Here is a 22,536-nt window from a genome sequence, read left to right on the forward strand (position 1 = left end):
CAAAAGGCATCTGATGTAATCACTGTCAAAGACCAATCAAACACACCTCCATATGCTGAGTGCCAACAAATAATATTTCTCAGTCATGTCAATAAGTGCACAGTACTGTATTTGTAGGTATTTACAATAAATGCTACATTAGACTTCTACTACCAGTGTCCACAACTTAGTGGCATCTTGCGTCCTTGTAAGCAAGAAGGAGAAACAACGACCCTGTCTGGAGATCTGTGCTGGGCTACTGTAGAAACGTGGCGGTTCAATATGGCGGACTCTGTAGCAGAGGACCAGCCCCCTTTGTGGATAAAAACGTCTCATTCTAAGGTAACGCAACAATTCTTAACACAAAAATTCTTATTTTGTGATTATTATACACTAATGAAAACATACCAATGACAATTATATTCCATTTCTGCCATTAGATTCTCCTAAATGTTACACACTGGACCTTTAAAGCAAACTCCACCTTGAACAGCTGTAAGGCTATGCAAGCTACATGCTAATTAATCCAATAACTATAATGAATAAAGACTGACAAAGCATTTACAAAGCAGGACTTGTAATGGAGTATTTGTACACAGTAGTATTTCCACTTTTACCAAATTAAATAATCTGAATACTGGTTGCGTACAACATTAAAGAGAACACTAATAAGAAATTTAGGAAATTTTAAACCCACCAGGACAAAAATCACCAATCAGCAGAGGAATTACATGTCCATACTGATCAGTGAGCCAACATATAACGCTCAAGGCTTCTGGGTAATTAGATATCACAACTCACCTTGATGCTACATCACAGCCATTTCCTGTGGAGTAAATTGCCTTGATGTCTATAAAATCATCAAGAGGCACTTCTCCTGATTTACCAACATTTCATTACCTGGCAGTCTGTTTCAGTAGTATATATAACACCACTCACTTAAACACACACACACACACACACACACACACACAACCTTATACCAGTGCATACGTTTGCTGAATATTACATTAAATTTACTTTACAACATCAATGATTCCCCAGCATAATTGCTTCATTATCAGTGAAGACCAGAACACACATCAAACCACACGTCTCTATAATCATCTATTTACTTTGGAACATATACTGCCTCCCTCCTCCACATACTGTACCCCATCATCATCAAACACACACGCACGCACGCGCGCACGCACGCACGCACGCACGCACGCACGCACACACGCACACACACACACACACACACACACACACACACACACACACACACACACACACACACACACACACACACACACACACACACACACACGGCATTGCAAACACATACATGTCATTACCATGAGCACACATTAACCAGAGGGAGTAATATTCCAGGTAATGATGGTCTGTAAGTGGAAACCATTAGAGGGGATTTAAAGACCTCCTGTATATGAACTACTTATTTCCAAGTGTATCCCTCTCCCTGACCCTAGACAGAAGTCTTACTCTTACTGTGTATTACTGAATACTTCTAGAAATCCTCCATATTGTTAAGAACTCCATACATTAAGACACTGATGGCTTACAGCAGAGGCACAAACCAATACTATAACAATTCATATCTTTGATAGATGATACAATCAACAACTTCCTTGTCCTTTACTTTAGAAAACAAAATAATAATGCTGTCCATATACTTTCTTCTAAAAATCAATGCATTATAGCTTGATTGCCTGCTTATGCTATCCTATCCTAAGGCTGTGCAGCTGTTGTGAGCTGAGCAAAGAAAACAGGCTTCCTATCTACACAATGCACCATCCAGGGGCAGTCTGGCTCTCCACAAGAAAGCCATTTAATCTCCAGTAGTCTGCATGTGATCAATCTCCCAGCACAGTGTTACTGCAGTGCAGGCCATTCCTCATCATTTAGAGAGAGAGGTATTGACCAGGCCAAGACAGCCTCCGTAGTGCATTTGTATGTGTTGTGAGCCAATGGGAAAGAATGAACACAACTGTCCACTGTATAAAATGCATCCTGTGCTTGTTTCTCTATTGTGTACTTTAACATGTATGTGCATGTATGCATGTTTGTGAAAAGAGTGTGTGTGTATCTTAGGGGCAAAAACAGCAGGATAACAACCGTGTGTATGTTTATATCATAGTCTGCTTGTTTGCATATTGATGTCTTGTAGGCTGATACAGCTGGCCATAATCTATACTTATCATCAATACATCCTTAGTTAGACATTCCTGCTTAGTGGCTCACATCAAGAAAACAGGCACCAAGGACGAGCACAGCATTGTTAATGAGCATCAGATGCAATTGGCTTAGCACAGTGATGCAAAAGGAGAAACAAGGCAGCGATGAAACTACTCTTAGATGGCATCATTTAAGACATGTCAAGTTAAAGGTTCAGGGTGATCAATCATTTAACTAGAGAGTGGCTGCAGTCATATATTAGTGTGTACAGATGTCAATGAGGACAGTTGATCTGTCAATAAACTATTACACTTCTTTCCTGCGCAAGCATCTGGGAAGCCTCAGGCTATGAGACAGGCATGACAAGTAGAGACAAGGTCTCACTACATCTTATTTGTGTAGGTCATTTAGCCTATCTGCTTGACAGATAAAATGTATAGACAGGCACATTTCAGTTTTTTAAGTGTCAGATAAATTGCACCAGTATGATTTGTGAAATGATAGTAGCGCCTCGACAAATAAATTAAATGACTGACTGGATTTTGTGTTCCTGTCCCGCACTTATCGTGAGGTTATTCAGGCGTCAGCTCCATGGACTTCATCCCCCACACTGCCTTGGGGCCACGTCAGATTTACAGTTATCCATGACAGGCCGTTATCAGGGATTTGGAGCGGGACTTTGCAGAGTCATCTAGAATATTGGCTGTATCGTTTTTATCCCCGCTCAGAGAAACAGCAAGAGGCCAAGGTTGGGATATCACAAGTCACACATGGAGAAACTTTCAGATGAACAGAATCAGTGCATAGTGCACACACACACACACACACACACACACACACACACACACACACACACACACACACACACACACACACACACACACACACACACTCCTGACATCTATTGCTGGGATCATTGGGTAGCAATGCCCTGTCATTTCAGCGTACGTAGACAGGAAACCGACTGCTGTGGCTTTTGGGACACTACACAACATTTCTCTGCGACTTATCTGTTTTTACAATTACATTTTCTGACTGAAATTACGACAAGGTATGCAACGATGGTTACTCCTCAAAGACCCTATAAAACTATAATTTTTGAGCCTGTGAATTAGAGGTTAACTTGCATACATTGTTACAAAGACATTTTGAGAAAAATTTTGTTTTTCAGCTGATCACCAAAGGAAATCAGCAGGTTTTATTGTTGTTTTCACAAACATTCTGGATGTAAATAAACTTTGAAAACATATGATGACATACATCGCATTGATGATCAATTTCAGACTGTAAGCAAGTTCCAATTTTCAGTATGTTATCCTTTTATTTATGTTGCACCTCTAATGTGGAGTCAGTAATCCAATTAAAGGCAATTTAGTCAACCCAAGCACTGCACATATTTACTGTAAGATAGTGCCTCTACTGGGTTAAGTGTAAGACATAGCGAGGATCCAATTCTTGAATTTGAGCTGAGTGCAGAGTGTTGTTTTCCACTGCAGCGTGTTCACTCATCCCTGCAGGCTGTGTTTAAAAGCCATTATTCCAGCTAACAGACCGGTCAGCAGGCCTTGGATGTGTTTAGTGATGTGTATTGTCTGCTCTCTCATGACATTTGAAGTGCATAAATGGACAAAGTGTTCATGCAGCGTTTTATTTTTTGTCTCTGTATGGGACAGTAGAGGCAGCAGAGGCTGTGATGTTGCAGAGTCGTAGCTGTGAGCGATTCATAATCAATGCTATGTTTATGTCCTGGCAGTGAGTCTGAGGCAAACTTGTGTGGACGATTCCCATGATGATACACCAAACTCATAACCTCTGACCATGTGACACTGTTGATGTGCAAGTAGTGCCAGCCTCAGCACAGCGCTCACCCTCTGTACATGGTAAGCCAACGAGAAAGCCTTTGGTGCTTAAAACTGGTCCGGAAACGATGTGGGTTTCTTGCTATATCAGCATGAATTTTAATGTGAAACACATGACTGTATCACAGCTCAAATTTTATATAATTCTGTGCTGACATGTCAGAAATGTGGATGGTATAACTCTGTTGAAACTATTCCTAAATGTGTTTGGATTAGGTTGATATGCTTTAATGTGGAATTGCCCATAATAGTAACATCAGACAGAAATGTTCAGATCTGACCAGATCTATTAAGGCATATAATGCTCTCTACTTTTGGCTTAAAATTACTCAACAAGTGGCAGCCTCACTTTACAGTATGTTGACAATGAAACATAAACACTAGAGGTCACAATGGGAATTGAGAGGGATAAGTTAAAGCCAAGCTTCCACGAACAGTGCTGGGTTGTGTGGTGTTTTTGGCATACTTGCCACAGGCAGAATTACTGGTCATGTGATAAATTGAGGCACAGAAAGACCAGTACAAAAGATGCTGCCATTTGGTCCAACAGAAATGAATAAATCTCAAAAGCTATACCAAAGGAATGCCATTATATGTAGAGCAGTAAATTAGCTGGTTATACTGGAGAAGGACTCAACATTCTCATTGGCATATGCACCCAGTGAGTAACTTCCGCTAGAATAGATGGTGTTCCATCTTGTAACAGGGCATCCAGTCCTCTGCATCCATGGTTAAGGCCAATTTACAACATATCTCAATTCTTCTGCCTTTTACCTTTCTACCATCAACCTAGGGCAGACATGCCAAGGCATATGATGCCCATATATCATGACTATAACAATCTTGAGCACAAAGCCATCAAGGCAGAATAAGGGGCTTTTACTGAAATAATATCAGTTCCACAGTGCAAAGCCCCATCAACTGCCCCCACTGCCCAATGGGACTTCACGATTCTCTGTGTATGTCCAAGTGTCCTATTTTGATGGCTCGGGTTGATGACCATCGATCAGGGTATGTTTTTTGGAACTAGACTTAACAAAGGAACACTGGAAGATTCCCTTTGTCAACAGCCTCCAAGAATGTCCATCCTTTCCTTTCCTATCCCACAAAGCTCAGTCCAATTTAGTACACTTGCTTTCAAGTTTTTCACATTTCACATTTTCAGAGTCCAGAGTTCCAATTCTTCCAAATCTTGTACCCTCTTTGGATGATGTCATTTTGACTTATAACTGGGCACAACATATGCTGAGGGTGCCCTTTTGTTCTTAAGACAGCAAGGATTCAACCCAGAACAGTGTGCATTTGAGCAGGGGATATTGGTGAGAATGAAAGCATGAAGAATGAAGACTGTAGGGAATGTTGTCTGCCCAAGGCCCGAATCTAAAGAGGAACAGTAGTTTTATTCGGTTGACTGGCTTCTATTGCCGCTTCATCCTCAAATTCCCACAGTGATAATTTTCTTGACTGATCTCTGCCGAAACTCAGATTCAGTTCAGTGGACAGAGCAGTGCCAACAGGTGTGTTAGAGGAATATGTCTAATTTCCCTTTTTGTTTTGACTCCAGATTCATACATTGGACACAGAGCTGGAAGCTGTTTTCCCCCCCAGGTTAGATAGCTGAGGATGAGGTGGCCTTACTGTAAAAGTTTTATAGCTTCATTAGTGAGGATATCAAAATGGCAAAACACACAGGCACTGTTTGATGTGGTAGGTGTGTGATGACGTGTGGGAGAAGTGACCGTTGACTGATCAAAAACAACAATGGTGGTGATGATGCTGCGAGCATCAGAAAGAAAGAAAAGAAAGCAAAAAGAAGAGCAAAGAACGGCACTGAAGTCTTTTTTTGATGGAAAAGATGTTTTTGCTCTTCTCTCAACTGCTTTTGGTAAGAGTGAGTACATTTTATGCCATTGATCTGATTTTTTGACATTCGCCTGTGATGGATGTGATGGACAGATGGTTTGTCCAATCACCTGTCAAGTTTTTTTTTTTTTTTTTTGAGTGCCTGTGCTTTTCCAAACAGTTTCCAGATGGTTTTGTTTAACAAACCATCAATTAATAATATTTTGCTTTTAGAGATGCCTATTTGAAGTTACCACAGTCCAAAATGTCTTCAAATCAAATCTTCTATGGTGTCTTACAGCAGCCACAAAAATAGAAAGGAAAGAAGTCACTGTCAAATACAATGACAATTGTCCTTGATAAAAGACTAACTGACTGATCTAAATTGTCATAGTCATCTTCTGTTGATCTAATCAATTTATTATTTCCGAAAAACACCTTTTACTGTACAGTATGTACTCTTCTTGATCCCCCATTCTCATGATCTTAATAATGTTTGACAGTGCATTGTTTCAGGGTGTGCAGACCACCGGGTTTTGTGTTTTGTCTGAAAGTTCTTACCCATATTTAACATTCTTCAGTGTGGCTTACAGCCCGCTGCAAACTGGTAATTGGGTTTGCGCGCAGACTGAGACCCCACTTAAACAGTCCCTGTCTTGTCTGATTAAAGTCTGGGTCTTTACGGGCTGATCTCCAACAGAGAGGCTGGAACGGGCCTGCTTTAGTCTAACTGAGCTGGGCCGGACCAAGAGGGAGACAATTGAAGTCTGACGGATGGACCCTGACAGCTTGTCTCTGTCAGTAACCTGCTCAGTGTCCCTGGGAGTGAATCTCACGCAGTGTCAGCATGGCCTTGGTCAGTCCACTGCACAATCACATGAGGTGAGAGGACATACTGAGCAGAGTGCCTGGAGTAAAAACCCTGATTTGCAGCAGCAGAGCATACACACTCCAGGTTGTGGGTCAAACACGGCCAGTGCATGAACAGCTTATACATGCATCAACAGACATGTGCGCACACAGCAGAAATCAGAAACCAAAAACAACAATCTACCCAAATTGATATCCAATTCTACGAAGCCTGACTGGTCATTAAAACAATGTGCAGTGCCAAGCGTGGTGCAAAGAACGAGGGAATAAGAGACACATGCAGCCTCCACACCTTTGGGAAACTCATTAGTCCAGGTAATACAGGCCCGAGCAGACTCCACATTGACTAATTATAGGATTTTGTTGTGCTACAAACTCTGGGAATGCCGTCTGGACATTGGGAGGGAAAATCAATTGAAGAGCTGCTTTATCCAGTGTCTCTTGAGGGCTAATCAAGCCCTCATAGCTGATTCCCTCACCCTTAACTATTCAAGGTTGTGGAGTCAAATTCCCTGCTCTTCTTGCAATCCTACAGAAACAATAGTATTCCCATCTGATACTAAATGCCCCACAAACAATTCATTACAACAACAATCCAAACAAAAAGTCTCTTGCTTTTGCTCAAACTTTCTTTTCCTACTTAACAACAATAGGAACTACCTATAAATGACTTTGACCTAGGTACATGTAAGAAGCCAGAGGTGGTCATTTGAAGTTAATTTAATAGCAGTCATGAGAGTCCAGCTGCTCCATCTCTTTCAACCACAGCACATGAAGACAAGTATCCCAAACCTTTGAACCAGAAAACAATCACCCACCAGGGTCTTTATCAGACAATTAATCTCCTTTAGCACCACATATCATCTTTAACACAGACACCGGACCTTCATCCTGTTCAATTTGTCAGAGAATAGCACTGGAGAGAAGGATAGGGTAAGGCAGAAAAATGAATACGACATGTGTGACTTGTTGACAGTGAAATCACAATACCGGCAATGTCTACATTGACAAAAGGATGCAGCTTCTTGTTCCTTTAAAGGAACAGATGTAAAAAGAGCTTTTTACTCAAGGTATTTAAGGTATTTTTTCCACTGTTTTTTTCAAACAGAATAAAAGAAAACATTGCAGGGAATCTATATGTGTATGTAAATGTGCATGTGTGTAGCCACAAATATGTGTTTTTACCCGTGTGTGTGTATAGGTGTGTGTGTGTGTGTGTGTGTGAGAGAGAGTCCATGTCCCAGATTACCAGTTTAATGTGAGCTTGTCTGATTTTCCAAATGCCTCCATTTATAATCTTTCAGGCAGACAGAGAAGCCTTTCAAAGTGCTATTAAATAGCCAAACTGCCCTGTGACACTCAATCACCTTTGACCCCTCAGTTGGGGGGTAATATTGACTTTACTGCTATCGATATGTGACCAAAGGCCCCAGAGGACTCACTTGATTGATCTGAAGTGCTGTCCTGTCTCTGATCTATATGGAAATCGTCCACGGACCAAAGCGTATGACACCGTTATTCACATGCCTACACACACACACACACACACACGTGTGCACAAGCAATCACATATATTTGCACACACATAATGACACAACTCAGGTAATACAGATACCTAATGAGACACACGAACACAGTCAATTACCTATTAAGGACAGCTCAATAGTTGAACAGAAATCAAGTTAAATTCCATTACATTTGTCTTTTATTGTGTTACTGTATTCTATAAGCATACGACAGGAAGCTTGTTATGACAGTTAAATGACCAAAGCCTTCATATGTTGTAACTTAGCTGGATAATAATTACGCAATGGATTTTCAGACTACAAAATTGCTGGATCAATTATATCTCATTGATCTTTTTTAACAGTCTTTAGGGCATTGTGCTAATAGGTTGATTTCACTGACATGAGCTTAGCCTTGTGTCCTTTTATTTTAGCTAATTATAGGTCTGATTATTATTAAGGGTACTCTGATCAGGCTTTTTGAGGCCAATCACCAATCACTAGAAACAGTATCAGCTGATACCAATCACTGATCACCGATCCCTCATTCTATTTAAAGCCTTATGTCTATAGTGTATGCACATAGGCACACACCTACACCTCTGTCTCACACACACTAGCTGCTCCACTGCCTCTCTCTCTGCTCCTCTCTCCATATACAGGCTGTATGTGTCTGCTCCGTTACTTTGGTCAGCAGTAGTTTTATAAAGTCGCACAAAGAAACAGAACTTGCGTTTTGAATGTTTTTACTCACAATTCCGTTTTCACAACAGCAGATGAGCTGTGTATTTACGAGGAAGCTGGTTAATGACTTTGCCTATCGGAAACTGTTCCTTTACCTGCTCTATGCTTGTTAAACATCAACCAGATAATGTCTTTCTCTCTGTTTCTCTGCAAAATACTAAAATGAGTCCCTGACTGTTAATATACCGGCGGGGCACCCAAGTAAATCTGTGTGTGTCAGAGGCTGAAAAACTTTCATGTAGAATAAAATAAAGGCGGCAGCTGATTGGCTGTTCAGATAAGCGTTTATATAGATCATCGATCAAACTAATTAGAGTGAATATCAGCCGATTACAATCGGAGACCGATCAATCAGAGCTTGCTTAATTATTATCTTAAACAATTAATTATAGTGCACAGCAGGCAATGTCCATAAAAATCATCTATTAGTAGGCTATAGTCTTTTAAGAAGAATAATAACTGCAACTTTAAATGTTGTACATGTGCAGACACTTACTATAAATACAAGTACTTGGGTCTACTCTTTAGCAGCTGAAGGTTCAGTCAAACACATTACACATAGAATGTGTGTAATGTGTTTGACTGAACCTTTGTGACCTGGTTAGACTAGCATTCAGAATGGCAATTCACTTATTTTCAATGGAAGTGCCATCATCAGTGGATTCACAGGGGCAGGTAAATCTGTGCCAATTTTTCATGTCAAGACCAATTTGGTGAACTTTGACACGCAAATTTGCCACACTGACCGATAGCAAACCATCTTCGCAGTGCTGATCTATGAGGGAAAGCAGGGCTTCAGAGTCCAAAATGAAGAAAGCTGGCAGTTGCAGCTATGTTGCACCATCCAGCTTTATTTAAACTCCTCTGTCAGGATATATGCTGCTCCACAAAAGAATAATGGTCTGCAGATTGTTATAAAAGAGGAGATTATTGGGCAATTGAATTAATTGTGTGAACTTATTTTACTGTTAGTGACCGAGCTAACAAGCTAGCTAACTTACAGACTTAAGTCTTTTCTAAGAGATTCCTGCACTATCCTGACACAGTACTTTAGCTACGGTACAGCTACAGTATTTTACCAACCTGCCCTACAAAAATCAAAACACTTTTAGAATAAAATATTTTGAGATAGCGCACAGATTAATTTTGTTGTGCCACTTTCTAGTGTGACCAGGCCTTCAAGCTGTTCAACCTCTTGAAGATATCACACTGACATTAATGTGATTAGTATATCTTAAAGTTCATGTCTTGGTGTGTTTCTTCTGTTTAGTAGGTGTATGGGTAAGCCTGTCTGTATTCTGTGTCACTGACCATCTTCTTTGCTGGTTGAAGCCCATTATTCATTGATAAGTTGCCCTTCTGCTCTTTGTGTCCGTGTCTGTCTAGTGAGTGTGCTTCCTTCAATATAAAACCTTAAGCTAAAGGTCACTCCTTGAATCTTCAGACATGTCCACTCATGTGTTCAGTACAAACACACCAAGACAAACAGGACGGACATAAAACCCAGCATGTAACGTGCAAACACACACACACACACACACACACACACACACACACACACACACACACACACACACACACACACACACACACACACACACACGGCATTGCAAACACATACATGTCATTACAATGAGTAAGTATATCTTACATTATTTTACCTGCCAAGTGACATTTTCAACAAGGCAAGCACTAGTATTAAACTAGTACGTGAATACTGAGTGCAATATAACACACTTTTTCTCTGTAATGGCAGCTTGTCTTCGCACTGTTTTAACTGACTGCCTGAATCCCTATATGTATTCCTGTCATGAAAAGTTTCTACCCTCAATCTTTCTGCTCTCCATTTTCTCTTTTGACCTTTGCATTTGTTCACAATTGATGCTCAATTTGCTGGCATTTAGAGCCAAAATGAGTTTCACATTAACCCTTGGTGACCCAGTCACTGAGCAATTGGATCATTTGGTAGCTGTCACTCTTTCTAGATTGAGGCAGGTCTAGCTAATTCTAAGAGGTACAGTGTATATCTTTTCACTAATTCACATGCTCTTCACCCAAGATGTAGGCAAAAAAGCTGCACTTATGTGTAAATTGCTCAACTTCGTTCCAATTACTGTGAGTCATTCTCACCAAGAAGTAGGAAGGGCATCATCCCTTGCAATTACCCGTCTATCGTCTTTTTGAACAATATGTTTTTAAAGCATGTAGCACACACAGTGAGACACCAGTATTTTCAGGTAGCACCTGAAGCTGGCAGAATCATCACGGGGCAGAGCTGTTAAGTGTGCTATCAGGTACAATGTCAACAATAAACAATAATTAAAGATTTGTCACCAGCTAAACACAATCCAACAGTTATTATCATTGCAAGTTAAATTAAATCAAGTAGACAGAAGTTCATAAAACAACAGCACAAAAAATGATTCATTTGTTTAAGTGAAATTTACCAGAAGCTTCCAAATTACATCAATGACGGCACCAGCCATTGATGGTTGGTGGTTACCATAAAAGCCAGACACAACACTGGAGTATACACACACACACATAAAATTTTGTAATCAAAACATATTAACATGCAGACTGGAAGCCGTACAAGAAAGAAGGAACACAGTGTGTTAAATACCTGAGCCTCTCTTAGAGACCACCTTTACACTCTTGGACAGTGTGACGTACAGCAGGATCAGCAGAGGGCTGGGAGGTCTCATCTTCCCCCCGTCCTCACAGCCTGAAGGAGAGGAGACACGGGCAGGGAGAAGGAGAGAGAGAGAAAGAGAGTAATCAGTCACTGCCTGTATGTGAGATCAAGTACCTCCTTGTTGCTACTAGACAAGAGTAAGTGTCAGTGTGGAGGGATGTTCTGTAATAGGCCAAAAACTACAGCAAGTAAGCACACATACTATTATACAAACATTTGCACACATACACACACTCAGATACACACTTGTACATTCGCATCAACATAGCATTCTGTACATTCCCCTGGGGGGTCTTTCTTGTAATGATTTTCTCTCATGATTGCAATTGAGACAGGTTATCATAGCAGGGATATATTTCATGAGAGACCATTCCCTAAGATGCTGACGAATCAATAAAGAAATAATTACATGTGTAAGAAACACCACTTTTAATAGCTAGCTTCATTAAAAACAGGGGAGACCTTGAAGGGAATTTCAAATTATCACCTTGTGACTCGCAGAAATGCTGCAAATATCCCACCCATATCCCTTATCGACTCATATATCATATTAATTGATGGAGGTGACTCATTCTCGACTCCTCATCTTCTCTGGGTAAATGACATAATCTAACATGTAGTAATTACCCTCTAATAGCCAACTCCTAAAATAGAGCCGGTGCTGCTGTATAAATTTGATGTTAAATGATAAAAAATACACCCATCAAAGAAACTGTTTATTAGCTTATAGTGGTAGCCGATGGCAATACCATTCATAATCGCCCATTATCTAACTGTAATAGAAGCTTTACAGACAAAATAAAACAAATGAAAACACTGGAAAATTAAAATAGTAAAAGTTTAAAATGTTAAAGGAAAAGTTCTATATTTTGGGAAGAGTTAGATGCCAGACGAGAATATTGATACCACTCTCATATTTGCTATGTTGCTATTTGCCTGAAGCTGGTTATCTTAGCTTAGCATAAAGACTGTAAACAGTAGGAAACAGCTAGTTGGTTCTGTCTGCATGTAACAAAATCTGTTAACCCTAAAGCTAAGTTTTAAGTTAAGTTGCTACCAGCACACCAGTTCCAGTGATTGAACTCTCCTGCTGCTATAGTTAACAACACAACAGAATTAAGTTAGGGTTGTGTGGCTGGGTCCAATCCATTTACTTTCTTTCCCATTTACGGAGCCAGGGCTGTGTACTACCAGTGGATGTTTTTTCCGCACACACAGAGTGGAAAGCTAGTGGATTTGCTGAATCTAAAAATAAGTGAATTGGACTAGAATTGCATTACCTATAATCACTTGACCCAGCATTAATTAGTGAGCTTTAGAGGTGCAGATTTTGTTAGCTTCAGACAGAGCCAGGCAAGGTATCTTCCCTTCTTTTCAGGGTTTGTGCTAAGCCAAAAAGTCAGTAGGTTCATATTTATAATACTGATTTGTGCGGTACCTAACTCTCAGCAAGAAAGCGAATAAGCGCATCTCCCAAAATGTTGAACTGGACCCATTGCCTTGTTGTCTTATTTCATTTGAAGCACAGACAGCAACAAAGGGGCAAAAAGTAAAAGAAGTTGCACCGCCAAAGCTCTACCTCTACTGAAGCTGCCAGTCTGGGTAGTTGTATGTGTCAGAGGTATCAGACAACCAATCAGAATACAGTAATTGGAGGAGAAAAGCAGATTCACCAATAGCCAGATCCATGTTTCTGTCAGTCTAACTATAAGAAAAGGAGAACACAACACACAGCAAATTAACCCAATGAACCAGAAAGGAGAAGACGAGTGCCCTGGCCTTTAGAGACAGAAAAAAACAGCGCAGATAGCCAGAGCCAGGAGGGACCTTGGAGTCTGTGGCAAGTCACATGCACTCCAGATTAGCATAGCTAATGAAAGGAGCCTCTCTCAGTGTGTGTTTACACGATCCTTGCAAGGCCTGCTGTGAAAAGAGGCCTTTCTCTCCTCCTCGATCACTTTCTACTAGGAAACAACGTTCAGTCGATAAACACCGCTCTGCCAATAACATTCTGGCAAATTCCACAGCTAAAGGATTGGCTGCTTTTTGTTCAGCTAAAAGGCCTTTAAAAACACTTGCCGATAAGCTGGCTGATTGTAATTGTGTGTTTTTAGCTGCAGCTGTAACCCCACAGTCAGTTTATGCCTATGTGCACACACAAATCACCAACCAGAAGAATCCTCAAAGGCCCAAATCTGTTACAGGTCAGTTCACATTTTCTGAGTCCTCAATCAAAATGACCGTATCCCTCTTTAAATATAAACACATCCTACAACTATTGCTGCAATACTGTGGCAGAAATGTAATCGAGACAAGCATAATGGAGGGACTTGCAGCGACCAAATACACAATGGCAGGAGTGACAAATTGAAAAGTCACTTTACCTAGTATTAAGTGTTAAAGCATTGTTCTACTTGAAGAAGTGGGAGAAGCCAATTCGAGTTAATTTGGTCTGTTTTAAAGAGAGAGATCCTTTCATTTTGGGGATGTCCAGTGGCCTGTGAGTTAAGACGTGCACCATTGGGTATAACCACAACATCCCTAGTTTGTTTCAGGCCAGGGACCCTTGTTGCACATCTCTCTATACTGTCAGCTGTCCAATAAAGGCAAAATGGCAAAAAAAAAAAAAAAAGAGACAGTTTCAAGCTTTTGAGTAATTCACTTACTTAACATAACTGAATGATTGACAGGATGTGTTTCTGTAGTTGCAGGATGGAGAGCTGCCCCCTGTCACAGTCTGATTCAAAAGCACAATACCAGCGACACTCCTCTTTGTCCCAATCGTGTCACGCCTTCACAAGCTCAGAGGGCTTTGGGTCCTGCCAGCCATGACATCACCAGCCTGCCATCCTCACACACAGAGGGGCATTGTGTGCCTCGCACGACCCCCTACAAACAGCCAACACACCTCGTCTCACCTCTCCTCCCTCTCCACTCCCCCTCTGTTCTCTTCTCAGCACAAAGGAGTTGGAACTGTTACACAAACCACCCAAAGAAACAACGTCTAAGAGTTAAAACCAGAATAGCTCTCAGATCAGACTGACATCTCAGTGTACTCTCCTGAGCAGACTGGACAGATTGCGAGAAAGATTAACACACATTAAACATCAAGTCTGTAGAGTCAGAAAACCAGCCTTTTCAACTATAAAAGAGTAAGATGTCACTCCATTCTTAAAAGTTCTCTCATCATTTGGTCATGCTCAGAGGGAGCATACACCGAACTTAAATAACATACTAGTCACCTCTAAGGCTGGGTAGCCTTGCAAACCACCACTCTTAGTGTAACTGACTCATCAGACACTTCATTTGACGATGAATACAAGCTTTATTGTTTCCAGGGAAACATGGGAAAAAACGACTACGATGCTGAGTTGCCATTGCTCATTGAAATCTCCCCAAAACCTCTAAAAGGAAAATCAACCACATGTCTGACAGATAAAAGAAAATGCTGGTCCTGTCCTGTACAGAGAAGTAATTCAGATAAATCTTCTAATTGTAATGCGACATTCTAATGTTGCTCGTACGGTTAACTCTGGCCAAGCTTTTATCTCTGAGGCGTCAGGAGCAGGTGTGTTTGAGGAGGCACACACAGAGGCATGGCATGATGTCCACGCTTCAGCGATGCATGAAGCATGCACACAGTAGCACACATGCCGTTTGCCTGCTGCTTTTAACCAGAAAATGAGGGGCACGGACCTGCACTGCCTGCTGACTCGTCCTGACAAAGGAGCAGAGGAATTTACTGTCTGTTGCCATTGTTATGGGACTGTATCTCCCAGGATAGCTGTATCTCTTACCATCTTCCCTTAATGTTTCCCAAATTCAATTATCACCTCATGCTTTTTGTTGCTAGCACACCCCCTCTGCTGTGTGCATGCAGTGTGTGTCTGTGCACTGTGGCTCTGTTACTCCCATTTTCAAAAACCTTTTTAATCTCTCAAGAATGAACAGGACACACAGAAAACAAGCAGAATCTAAAACCACAAGCAGCTCAGTTACTGTTGCTATAGAATGCAGTTGTGCCATTTTAAGACAGAGAAGGAAACATCCGCCATCTTGGCACAGCAAGCTGTGGATGATTGATCATGTGATTTAGGGATTTAATCCAATTTGAAGGCAGCCTGCGCTGTGGTTTTAGGTAAAGTATGTCTTTATAGCATTTACTAGACGTGGCTCTGTGCCGTGACAGGACCAGAAATGCAGATGGTGAAAATGTGCATCTGAAAATAATTAATCTGAAAAATTTTACTATTTCATTATTTCATAATGCTTGTTGATTTCATCTCATCTGGTTTCATCTCACAAACTATTCCATTTAGTTTTTTTTTTTTTTTTTACTGTAATACACATTTTGGTTCAAGTTAATTTAGTACTGCATAACGAGATCTATTTTTAATTTTAAAAAACTGACTTACTCATTTTAATGTTGAATAGTGTTAGTGTTTTTATAGTTTATAAATAGATAAATAAATGTCTGGTCTGTGCATTCATCAACGTATGAGGTTCATTAAGAAGAGAGGTACAGAAGAAAGTGCTTGAAGAGAAAACAACAGGGACTGTGTTTCAGCCATCTCTGCTGAGTTATAGCAAGGTCACAGAGCTAGGTGAACTGCAGTATGTACACAGCTGTAAATACAGGGAATTAACCTTTCTCTCACAAGCACATTACAAGACCAGTAGTGGTTTTTGATCAATATTGCATGAGTAATAACTGCTGAATATTAAATAAGAATTGGGCAGGTGCAGACTCTTCATCTGCATTCGGATCACAGCCTCAGTCATGAGATGAGAATATGTATATATAAGGTATGTCTATACCATCCTTGATTCTATGAACTACTACATTATTTATATGCTAGAGAAGCAAGCCACTGACTGTACAGAGTAACATTTATAGCTATGCTGTGAAAGACACATAGACTGAATGATGATATGGTACCGGTTAACTCTGGAGTCAAACACAGCAATTAAAAGGGGAAAAGACAGAATTATTCCAAAGTGAAAGTATGTTTGTGTGCAGATGCAACTCTCTCACATTCATTGTTATTTTCTCGCTAACTGTAGTTTTTGCTATGCCAGCATCAAACGTGACACCAACACGCAGAGCGGCCAGAGATAAAGACAAAGAAGACTAGTATAAGCACAGAAAGCACAGACACACACACAACAAGTGAGTGAGTCATAGGTGTTTCTGTGTGTCACTGTGTCAAAGAGATTCATGCTGGGATTGCTAGTAAATGGCACAGCGCACTGCAACTATGCTTACTGTATGTCTACCTGCTCCTACGCCTGTGCCATGTGGCGTGTGTGTGTGTGTGTGTGTGTATGTGTTTGCTCTGCTGTTTGCCAGATGTGTCACAGTGTGAGTCAGGTCCTATGAGTATTATTCCACAGCAGTAATGCGAATCACTGCTTCAGAATAAAAAATAAGCTCAGTGGTGGTAGGCAGAGTGAGCATTCGTTAAAACACATTTGACCGCTTTTGACCACGGGCAGCCCTCGTTAATCTCCTGAGGCTGGCCATAGGTGGTTAGAGTTAACGAGCAAGGTGCGGTGAGCTATGCCCTGCCTCAGTCCCAACATGCACCTCTTCACTGAGTGAGATTAATTACCGCACGATTCTGAGCCAATCCGCACCCCTGCTCTTCTCCTAGCCCCGGATGTGGACACAGATACTGTACATGCTCTTAAAATGCACATAAAATGCAACATCGTGTACATAATTAATTAAAAGAGCTTCAAGGCAAACTAAAGCCATTCGCACATGATCGGTCAAGAGCAGAGCGGTGGGTGGTTTGCGAGTGAGGTCTGAGTTCAGGCACATTCCACCAGCAGTGAAGCATTTTCCTCCAGTGGTTGTTGATTGCTTTCAGCTATATCCCCCATGCCCAGGCCCATTGTCAGCTGTCCAAGGATGACTGGCTGCAGAGACACTCTCATGCTTCCAGTCAATACTGCCTTTGATGGAGAGCAGGGGCCAACACTCTATTCACCCATTTAGTGTACACACCCCACTGGGGGCAGCTGGACCACCACTGACACACAGACAGGCTACAAGAACACTGCTGAACACAAGCGCACACTCATACACACAGGCTGATAAACACATTCAGGTATGCACAGCTTTCACCTGCATTCCTATGTACACTACGTTGTACTTTTTGTTGTGCCGTTTCAAAACTTTGTTTCATATTATTCTAACAATATTTATTTAATCCATATCTTTGTAAAAAAAAAAATATATATATATTCTGTATAAATATTATCATATCCTGCATTCAGATGAGACATCCTTGTAGTGCTACTGTTACCCTAATGTTTTAAAAGTAAACTTTCCATTCAGAATATTATTGGCATCCATTTCGGCGTCTCCCGTTCGCCATCCACTCAAAACGTAACGTCTACTACTCTTAAACAAGTGTGTGCGGCGTGCCTGTTGTTCTGTTTCCAGTCTAGCTAGATCCAGTGTGGTAGTTTTTCTAACGTTACTAGTTGTTGCAACAGCATGTGAAAAAAACTCCAAAGTGTGCTAGGCCAAAAAGAACGTTAATCTTGCGATAAAAAATTGACGCCGTTAAAATGGGTTTGCGTTAACACCGTTAATAACGCGTTTAACTGAGAGCACTAGTTCATATCTCTTGTTATATGTTTTGATACACTTGAAGTTCATATATATGATTTGAACAGTGAATTATAGGTCAACTCTGCTATAGGTTATACTATATTTGGTATTATTCTTTCCTTGTGTGCTAGAATACAGGTAGATGTATTTTTTATTATTACAGTTAGTGATGGTGTGCATGTGTATGGAAGAAGAAACAATGGTTGTCTCATCCGGTGAATCACAATTACAGTATAGTAATTGTACTATAAAACACAAGTAGGTAATACTGTTTTATTGTACACTTAGCACACAAGCAGACTTACAGTAAGGCTTTTTTAGAGTAAATCGTGGTTAAAGCAAAGTTACTGTAAAATGGTAATTGCCAGTAAGTCTGCATAAAAGTACAATAAAATGTTTAACAATGTAGCGTGTAATAAAAAATAAAACATCAAGTCAGTAATGGACCAGTCGGGATAAAATGCACCTGCTTTGCACATAATTTACCAGTCTTCAAATAAACACCTATGTAACAATTTCCCTGTCGTCTGCATTTGTAAGTGAACTGGTTTAAGTCATTGGATTAATTCAGTGGAACACAAGTCAGAACCAAGACATGACCTGCAGACTAAGTGGCCTTATTTGAACTAGGAATATGGTAAAATTACACTGTAAATACTGTGCATACGAAGGTGCTATATAAATAAAGTTTCATTACTAGTAGTATATATATGACATGCAATCACATATACAATGTATTTTTATTCCTATCTCTTTTCCATTTTTTTTCTTTTTTAGTCATTAAGAGGCCTAAAACACATACACAGTACATACTGTGTGTGGGGTGAATCATGTAGCCAAGACATGTAGCTGGGCATTGTTGTAGATTTGCTGAATTGTATCCTCTCATCAACGTAAATAAATAAAAAATACTACCAAATGGTTATTGATTAGTTAATATAGATTCTTATTTTATTAGGCGTAGAACATAATGCCCTTCATTTGCCAAATTGCAGTCTGATATTGACAACTGCTATTAGAGGGCATCCAAGTGCTCAATGTAATGCCAACAGTTTTCTAAATGAGTAACTGTCGATTCTGCAGGGAGTGACAATGTGGACCCATGTGATCAAACATACCCAACTTACAACATCTTAAAGATGAAACTTTATGTCCAAAATGTTTAAACTATGAATGCGTGTATCCCTCCTGCACCTCAGTGCTCTGCTGCATCACATTGCTGTCCCGCTCACGCAACCACACCCTTGCAAGCTACTAGACTCTGAGTCAGTGTAAGACACATTTCCAAATGCTATTTATTGCTTCTTCATGAAAACATACACCAATCAGCCATAACATTATGACCACCTGGACACCCAGGTACTGACCACTGCAGACCGGGAACATCCCACAAGAGCTGCAGTTTTGGAGATCCTCTTACTCCGTCGTCTAGCCATCACAATGTGGCCCTTCTCAAAGTCACTCAAATTCTCACGCTGCCCAATATTCCTGCTTCTAACACATCAACTTTGAGGACAAAATGTTCACTTGCTGCCCGATATATCCCCCCCAATGACAGGAGCCACGATAACCATCATCAGTAGTCATAATGTTATGGCTGATCAGCGTATTTAGAACTGTAAGCCTGAGGGGAAACGTTTGGCTCTGGGGACCCCGTAACTGAACCTAGAAGTAGATCTTTGAACTTCATCAGCTTAGGTCACAACATAAACTGTCTCTGTCTAGGAAACACTATAGCTGAAATTTCACAAGCTTTCCTGGAACCTTTCAATCCTAGAAAGAGAAAGAGGATGTCTTTTGAACGCTTGAGCTGCCATACAGACATATAGCTGCTTTAGAGGAGCACAATCCCCTGATGAGGAACCGGCAGCTGCTGTTTACAGTAGAAACGCATTGCCATATGTTGCAGACTGCACAGAAAACTATGACGGTGATGAAAAAGTGAAAGGTGGCATGCAGTAAATAGCATAGGAAAAAATCCCATACATGTGCTATATTCCTTTCCTATCTAGCCTGCAGCTGTGAAATGTACTGGATGTGCCTGTATTAGTGGTGTGTGGAGAGGCACTGCAGTCCATCCTCTCAAACCGACAGCGGTTTCTTAAAACAAAGCTCCCCAAAGGCAGGAAATGCTGGCCTGAGCGGTTTTCAGCTGGAATGTGCATTTACGCTTTGGTATCCATGACAGAGTCTATCCTATTGTCTAAAGGAGCCATCGTGGTGGCAATGGAGCCTAAATGAGGCCAATAATGGTCCTCTGCTCGGTCCCCAGAGACTTGCCCGTTTAAAAATCGATTCTCTGCTTGACTAGGGACAGGCTGGGAATAGAGAGAACTGAAAGACATGAAGAGGAAAGTGGAAAAAGAAGGAGGTGGTGGGATTGGGGGGTTGAGATAGGTTACAAAAAAGAAGAAAAATAGCACAAATGAAAAATCCAGCAACATGTTAAATGATCAACTCCTTACTATATCAGTGCATCATAAAGTATGACAAACACATCAATGTGACAAAAATGGTAAAGTACAAATCAAGCTTGATTTGCTCATTTCCTGCACGCCATGGCGGAGTTATATGACTGTCTCTATGTTTTTATCTTGTTATGTTCTGTCACGTACACTAATGCGTTTTCTGTGTTTTTGTCGTTCTGCTTTTCGAAAGTAAATATATAAATCAAACACTCTTGATTATGGAAATCCTTGTGAACACAATCTCCTTGAATTCTAAAAGTATAAGTTAGTGTATGGTGTATAAACTGTATCAACCAACGCATACACATCCTCTCTATATACTGTACAGTACATTATTGTATTATCCATGCCTCTCAGGTGCCAATCAGACCAGCACCATGTGTGTTTCTATTTTTGTTGTCCAGCTGTTGTTTCTCTATTTTATAGCTACTTGCCTGTGCATAAAAAGCTATATATTTAGTTTAGCTTTAGTTTTATAGTTTGTTATCTTTGTTTAGCTGAATGTTATTGTTTTTGGCACTGCGTGTTGAGAGCTACGACTGGAGTCAATTATATGACAGTATACCTGGCCAATAAACCTCATTCTGTTGTAAATATGACAAGGTACTCCTATTTTAAAAAGGAGCCCATTTTACGTCATTAAAAATACCTTTTTTCCCACCGTTTTCATTCTCTGGATTGCAGTACCTTGCTTTGGCTTGTATGTTGCCTGACTGGTCTTAGTTATGACTAACAGAAGGCAGGTCCTAAAATAAGCATAATGAATGTTAACTATTTACTGATGGTTACATTTTAGTAGAAAAGATACTGAAATCAGTGAATCAGGAAACAGAAGTTAGACGTTGCAACTGATGTCTCATCTCAGTTCTCACATTGTTTTCAAGCATGCACATTAATATATTAAACAGTGGCTGGAACTTTATGTACCAAAACTTTATGATCATTTTGATGAAACTTGGTGACAATTGACTCCTTGTGATGGATTACTTGTACCGACTCAATAAAACTTTAAATGTTTTCACTGATTTGGAGAAAATGAGCCCAGGAGGTTCATAAAAACTAATTACAAAAATATTTTAAGCCATGCACTGAAGACTGTGGAGACGTACTATATAAAAATGTGCATAAAACTCAACTCATTTTGAAATCATCTGTTGAGATATCATGTCCGTATCAACTTCTGCTGGATCAAAAAAAAACAACAACAGAAAAAGAAACTACCGCACACACAAGCAAACAGCATAAAAACTTACCAAAGTTAGGGTAAACCTGTCACAGACTTGTAGTGAGGTGGAAAAGTCTTCTCTCCTACTTTGCTGCTCACAAAGAGCCCAAGATGCTGTCAGTTTTGGCACAGAGATATATGAGCTTCACTAGCAACTGGACCAATGAGAGACACTTGTGGGTGTTGTAGAACAATAGCTACAGCCAACCAAAAGCCCAAAACACACACACACACACACACACACACACACACACACACACACACACACACAAAGAGAGCAACGGAAGGTGTATGAAACCCCTTTTAAACTGATGAGGTCTTATTGAGCGGATGGTATCGCACACTCGCTGGGGGACGAGGGGGTGGATGGGGGGATGGATGAGGAATCAGAGAATGTTTTATTCAAAATGTGCTCACCTCCTTATCCTTATCTCTCATTTACACAACCCCTCCAGACCCTATCCCACCTCAGCTCTGCTGTGTGTGAACTACGTCTCAGTGACCTTCAACCGTCTCCTGTGTCTCCTGCACACTCATCTGTGCGTC

The 22,536-nt window shown here is 40.6% G+C and overlaps 1 protein-coding gene across 4 annotated transcripts in view; it reads right to left on the minus strand.

Annotated features, from left to right (window-relative positions):
- The window catches only part of il1rapl1a (interleukin 1 receptor accessory protein-like 1a), a 155,890-nt gene that overhangs the window by 122,699 nt on the left and 10,655 nt on the right, over positions 1-22,536 (minus strand). For all 4 annotated transcript variants that reach the window (XM_051403838.1, XM_051403837.1, XM_051403835.1 and 1 more), the window contains one exon: positions 11,604-11,705. In XM_051403838.1, the coding sequence (XP_051259798.1) occupies positions 11,604-11,685 (82 nt within the window). In that variant the 5' untranslated portion in view covers positions 11,686-11,705. The remainder of the gene's footprint in view (positions 1-11,603; positions 11,706-22,536) is intronic.

Source organism: Dicentrarchus labrax, unplaced genomic scaffold (assembly GCF_905237075.1).
Source record: "Dicentrarchus labrax unplaced genomic scaffold, dlabrax2021, whole genome shotgun sequence".
Classification (NCBI taxonomy): domain Eukaryota; kingdom Metazoa; phylum Chordata; class Actinopteri; family Moronidae; genus Dicentrarchus; species Dicentrarchus labrax.